General features: G+C 36.1%; 1 protein-coding gene across 1 annotated transcript; it reads right to left on the reverse strand.

Annotated features, from left to right (window-relative positions):
- Window positions 1-332: 332 nt before the first annotated feature.
- On the reverse strand, window positions 333-5,894 carry LOC104471007 (F-box/LRR-repeat protein 5-like; the record flags this gene model as incomplete). Its single annotated transcript, XM_010086174.1, has 4 exons — window positions 333-515; window positions 2,795-2,978; window positions 3,780-3,875; window positions 5,679-5,894. Coding segments are annotated over 4 exons (679 nt in total), but the record flags the coding sequence as incomplete, so codon positions are not given.
- Between the last annotated feature and the right edge of the window lie 243 nt (window positions 5,895-6,137).

Consider the following 6,137-nt stretch of genomic DNA (forward strand, 5'->3'; position numbering starts at 1 on the left):
ATAATATATATTATATATCTACTTGTTAGCATTCACACAAGCAAACAAACCTCAGTAAAACTAATCAACAGTTTGTATGAAAGAGCTACTCATGAGTTACAACCAAGACAACTTTTAGCTTCTTAATTCTACAAGACGAAAGTATGTTTTGGGGATTTTTAACATTTAGCCAATTTTCAGGACACTATCCTTGCCAGAAGGGTACACTCTTCCACAATGCTCAGACGTCAGATTCATTGGACATGACACCCTATACTAAAATGTTCTCTTTTATATACTTGGAAATTATGATAATTGACATGCTTTCAAAGGAAGAATTAAATTTAACTTACCTCTAGCCCAGCGAACAGGGTAAAGATGTTTCCAGAGAGATCCAGTTTTAGCCAACTGTGACCATTCAGTGCTTACTTGACTACACTGACATAACTCTTGGGGGTTAAGGTAACTGAAAATGGTCAGCATTACTTCAGGAGGAAGATTAGTAATATTTGTGGTGTGCCCTGTTACTTCGGCTTCTGAAATATAGAAAGTGTATGTTAAGTGAAGCACAGCCTCACAGTTTTAAGCAACAGTAGGGGAACTCACATTTTTTACGAGGGCAATGAAAAAATTGTAAACAATTGTTTTGAAAAAGACCTGGAAAAAAGAAGGTATCACTTTGGATTTAAAAAGCTTTCACTGTAATAACACCTTAAACAAAACCAAACAAAAAAAATTCAGCTCAGTTTCCTGTTTGCCATTTTCTCACCTGGCTAGTTTTTTCCAACTCTGACCCTCTCGCCCCTCCCGCAACGATCCCAAAAAAAAAAAAAAAAAAAAAGCGCGCCCTCGACAAAAGCATACTGCTACTACTCAACCACAGCAAGATTAAAACAGGAAATTAAATGCTTTAAAAAAAGTCTTCCATCATAGATTATATAAATACCTGCTTTGCCACATTCCCAGGAAACAGTACTAGCACACAGAACCTACCAGCTGGGACCACGCTCACCAAAAGCGCTCAATACAGCAAGAAGTCCAGGCTTAACTCTTTGCAACTATCTCGTATTTTATTTCTAGATTTAACTGCTACCACAGACAATTTTAGCTTCTGAATGGTGACAAGCCACTCAGGTTGTAAAGTGATACTAAATATTAGGTTAGAGACTAAAATTTGACCACTGTAACTTAACACTTCAATAGACAGCAGTAGGAACCATCTCCAATAGCTCTCCCTTATCACCACAGTACAAAGAGAGCTGCAAACTATATAAAATAAGAAATTCAGTGCTTTGGTTAGTGGTTTTTGCTGTTTTACGATAATTTTTAATGTTTTGTTTAAGGACAATTTACTTAAAAATATTTGTAAAATAGTTTTCAGGAGTCCTTAGAAATAGCAGGTTTCACAAATTAGTAGGGATTTCCTTTTAAAGTTAGGACACAAAGTATGTAAGACTTTACAGCGAGACAAGCACCAGGTTTCTTTTTGCAAAGAAACTTCAAAAGTGAGGACAATGTAAACTCTACCCTGTGATCTATTGCTACTTTAAAAAAAAATTAAATACAGTTTCACTTGATGAATCAATATATTTATTCATACACCTGCCAAATCTCTGCAGGTATACTACAGAGAATTTCACACTAAAATACAGTTAAAACTGCACAGGACTGCAAGCCATGTTATTTTCTTCCATTTTTAAAAAATGGATGCAGGACATATACTTCCCTCTCCCTCAAGTCTAGAACACAACCACTGCAGAATTACTGTCCCAAAACTGCTATTCCAGCTAGACTTAAAGCAAGTAATGCCATAAGGCTACTTCTGTCACATTCATCTGTTCAGACTCAACAGTATTTCACACCACGGACCATGATCTTTTCTGAAGGCTTCACCTGGAGGGCAGAAAATGACCAGTTCAGTAGTTCAGAGAAGTTTCACAAAAAAAAATAATCTGATTACAGAGTATTCTAGTTTTTCTAATGAGAGCACCACATCTTACCAACACCACAAAGTCAGTTCATGAGGGTTTGCTCTACTTATCGGTCTCAGACCCAGTACGACGCTTTTGGTACATTAATTCCCCTTCTTTGGGGCATCAACTCTTCATTGGTAGTTAAGAGTGAAAACTGTGAAGACAGACAACTTGGGCTGCTTCAACAGTCATAAAACAAGCCTGAAGTGTGTTTTAGTAGTTATCAATTTATTCTAAGGTAGTTACAGATGAACAAAAATTAAATATGTACTTTCACAACGCACGTTTCATCTGACCTACTCACACACTGCACGGATTCATTCCCTTGTATTACTCCACACACAGTTTCTTTCTTTCCAATTCCTGAGAGGCCCAGGGAAGTTAGGCAGTGGAGTTGGGGAAGGTGAGTTGCTTTTAATTTGAAATAGTCTCAGTTGGCTAACTATTCTGTGTTATTAAACCATGAACAGAAAAGCTTACAAAGCAGTCTTGAAAACCAAGAATTAAATGCAGGGTCTGCAAATAGAAAAAATAATTTCAATAGAAGTATGAAATTTAAAGTTAATTATCATTTTTGACTTTATTATATCAAATATCACCATGGGAGGGAAGGGAGAGGAAAAAGGTTGAGAACAGATAAACAGTGAATTACTATCTACATTACAACCTGCCAAGAAACCTGCATCAAACTGTAAAGTTCCTGAAGTTTCAAAACTGGTCTGAAGAAATTCCCTTTTTATAAAAACTACTTTCTCTGCCTGTACATAACTTTAGGTATTTCACTGGTGTGGGTTTTTAGGTAGAAACTGCAGTTTGAAAATTACTTTAATTAGATGCTTCACCTTGATCTGCTTTCTCGTCCACAGAATACTTAAAGACCTTCTGAAGCTCTTCTGCTTGATTCCACTTACTAAGACCTCTGAATTCTACAGCCTCCTTCTGTGAGCAGTGCTGTGCAATTACTTTCTTCTTAATATCTTTCAATTCTTCATAAGTAAAGTATTCCATCAACATTGGCTGAAAAACCTAAAGAAAAAGAAAAAGGAAAAAAAAGTCTGCTGCTGACAGAGATGGTTGATAATGCTATACAGACCTACCAACACAGAATTTCCTGTTTCAAATTCTCTCCAAGGAAAACATGTTGTACATGTAGTGAACTTACGGACAAAACCATGGAAGTTTTGAGTTCCAGCCCTCTGCTCTGCTTGCCAATGGATCACAGCATAGTCTCAAGCAACCTGTTTAACCATTTTCCTCAACAGAAAAGGGAAGCTATTAAAGTTGCTTAAACTACATAACTTATCAAGGTACTCACACAGAAGGCAAAGTGGCAAGGAAGAAAAACATGAGAAAAGATTTCCCTTGGACAGACTTCGGAAGATTTACTCTCCCCAGAAGATGCTTCCCAGTTTTTGGATACCCATAAATCATCAGACTGGCAGTACTAGTCTATGTTTCAAATATAGGTCAGAGGCTGTTTGGGAGTGTCAGTTTGAGTCATGAAGCACTGGTTTACAGGACTTCTTCCTTTGTTATACATCCCCTTAAACAACTACCTGCTGCAAACAAATCCCAGTCCCAGTGAACTTTTGTTATCAATTTTTTAAAGAACCAGAATTTCACCATAAATTTTCAACATATTCAGAGTTTCAGAATGTGTCACTTTGCAGTAAGAGAACAAAACAATGACACCACAGTCCTGAATGCAAATTGGTATAATAATAAAGAGAACTGTGAAAAAACTGAACCTCTAAGCCCTTTGTCTTTATTCAGCATTCCAAACCCCAAGGAAGATCCGCATAATATTTGAGGAGAATTTTTACCTACCTCCTCTTCCTCTTTCATATGAGGAAGGAAATCCCTGGTAAAGGCTTCCAATCTCTCCTTTAGCTGTTTCGCATAGTTTAGCTGTTCATATTCATTCTGAGAAGCAAGCGAAGATTTACCTATTATCTAATTTTGTCCATTCATTCAAGGATTGAACTGTTAAATAAACCCATGTTTCAAAGTAAAGCCCATTACGTCTTCCCCATGCATGCAGCACGTTTGCTCTATTTCACAGTAAGAATGCATTCACTTACAAAGTTTCATTACTACCTGACAGTCTGTACTAGTCAGTTACTAGGCAGAACAAAGAATTCTCTTCCTGCCCGATTCCAACTTGTTTGATTATCAGATATGAATTAAGTTGTCTAATCACATTTTTACTTCGGAGCAAAGACTGAAGTCTGCCAATCTACAGTCTCACACAGAGTTCAAAGTAGTAACAGACTAAGTATTTGCATGTTTTGCATAAGAATTATTCTAGGATACAGCAGCTCCACTCCATCTTTTAACTGCATAAATTTTACATTAGTTATTCTACAATTCTAGCTTCCAAATTATAATCAGAATTTATAGTCAGGCATGCTCTATAGATATTTACTTTGCAAATGGAAAAAACTCATATATAAGATGTAACTGACTTTTAAATGTTACAGTTAGACCAACCGCATCTATCAATTTGTTAGCTTGTTCTCTGTGCCAGTAATAAGAAGCTGGTTCTGAAGTCTGCCCAGTAATTGCAACATACTAAGTTCCTCATTGCTCTTACAGTAAATGGGGTAAGTTTTTCTTTTCAAACTTGTACAACATCAAAAAACACTGACTATTACAGGAAAAAAGCTTAAGCCATCAGTTTCAATTAAACTAACCACACCCTCCAAAAAGTTAAATAGTTAACATTTCTAAAGAGAGCTAGAGAAATGTGGTTTTCCACACCTGAGCCAAGTAACAGAATAACACTAGCATCCTATCAGTTAAGGTATAACACAAAGGCAAGTGTTAAACTCGCCCTCTCCTTCACCTTCCTTCATCTTCCAATTCATTAATGGAAAAAAACTTTAGACAAATTTTAAGGTTTGAAACGTACAGAGAAAAAAAATTACTTGCACAATTCCCAGAACAAAATCAGCTTTAGATAGTAAAATTAAAACAATCAACTGCATATTTCATATTTTTCTTACTGAAAATAGGGACCGTGTGTACTAGAGATGTAATATGGGATGTCAAATTACTACTGAGACTATAGTTCTTAGAGTGCAGGAAGGGAGAGTTGAGTTGGGTAGCCTAGAGGAAAACCACAGCAGAATTCAAGCAGGGTTCTACTGCAGAAGAATTTAACAACTAAGTTGTGAAAAAGCCAGCTGGAGAAAAAACATTTAGAGTTTCTTGAGGACTGGAACATTAACAGTATTACTGAGCAATAGATTACTGGAAGGAGTAATGACTCACCAACAGAATAAAACAATGCCTTAAGTCTGGTGATGATCTCCATTTGTGACAATAATACAATGCTATGGGGCACAAAAAAGGATACTCACGGTTTCCTAACAAATTAATAAAAAACATGATTTCTATAGTCAGAAACTGTTTTGAACAACTAGCAGATCAGTCTTTGTATTTGAAACTTCCACGTTGTCTCTCCAAAACACTTCCAATTATGCAGTGATAGACTTCTGTAACAAAATACATCTCTGAAAATAATTTTTACTAGACGTTTGTAACTGTGATGAATGTCTTTCCAGTCTTTCGTCCTGGAAAGTTTTCACTACGGTATCAAGAAACCACAAACGTTTCTTTTTCCTCCTTACTTTATTTTCAGAGGGTATCAAGAAAAGTTGAGGCAAACTAATACATAACCACAGCATGTTTTCCTTACAACACAAGACCTTATAGTCTACTTACCTTTACATTCTTTAACCCTTTCTCAAAGAGGCTAAGCATCTCTGAGAGTTTGTTGTCCGAGTGCACATTGTACACTGTCCGGCTACGTTGCTGAAGTAAGCCAATGATACACTCATTTTCAATCTGCTCATGCATTTTAAATTCCTTGAAGGTGGCATAAAGAGATTGCAGAAGAGCCCGGAAGTCATTGTTGTTGGAGAAGTTGGTCTTGGAAAGCTAAAAGAAAGAAAAGCTCATTAAAAAAAAAAAAAATCTATGAAAGTTACATCAAGGTCAAGATAGATCCTTAGAACAGGTATTAGCTCTGGTTATTCATTGCTCCCACTACTTATAACATAAAAGCTGAAAACTTTCAATTTTATACAGAAAACTGACAAAAATAAAAATTGAATTTGGAATTCAAGCAACTCGCTTCAAAGACATCAATAATTAGAGTAATGAATGCTTTTCATTTTAATC

This window comes from Pterocles gutturalis, unplaced genomic scaffold (assembly GCF_000699245.1).
Source record: "Pterocles gutturalis isolate BGI_N339 unplaced genomic scaffold, ASM69924v1 Scaffold52435, whole genome shotgun sequence".
Taxonomy (NCBI): Eukaryota; Metazoa; Chordata; class Aves; order Pterocliformes; family Pteroclidae; genus Pterocles; species Pterocles gutturalis.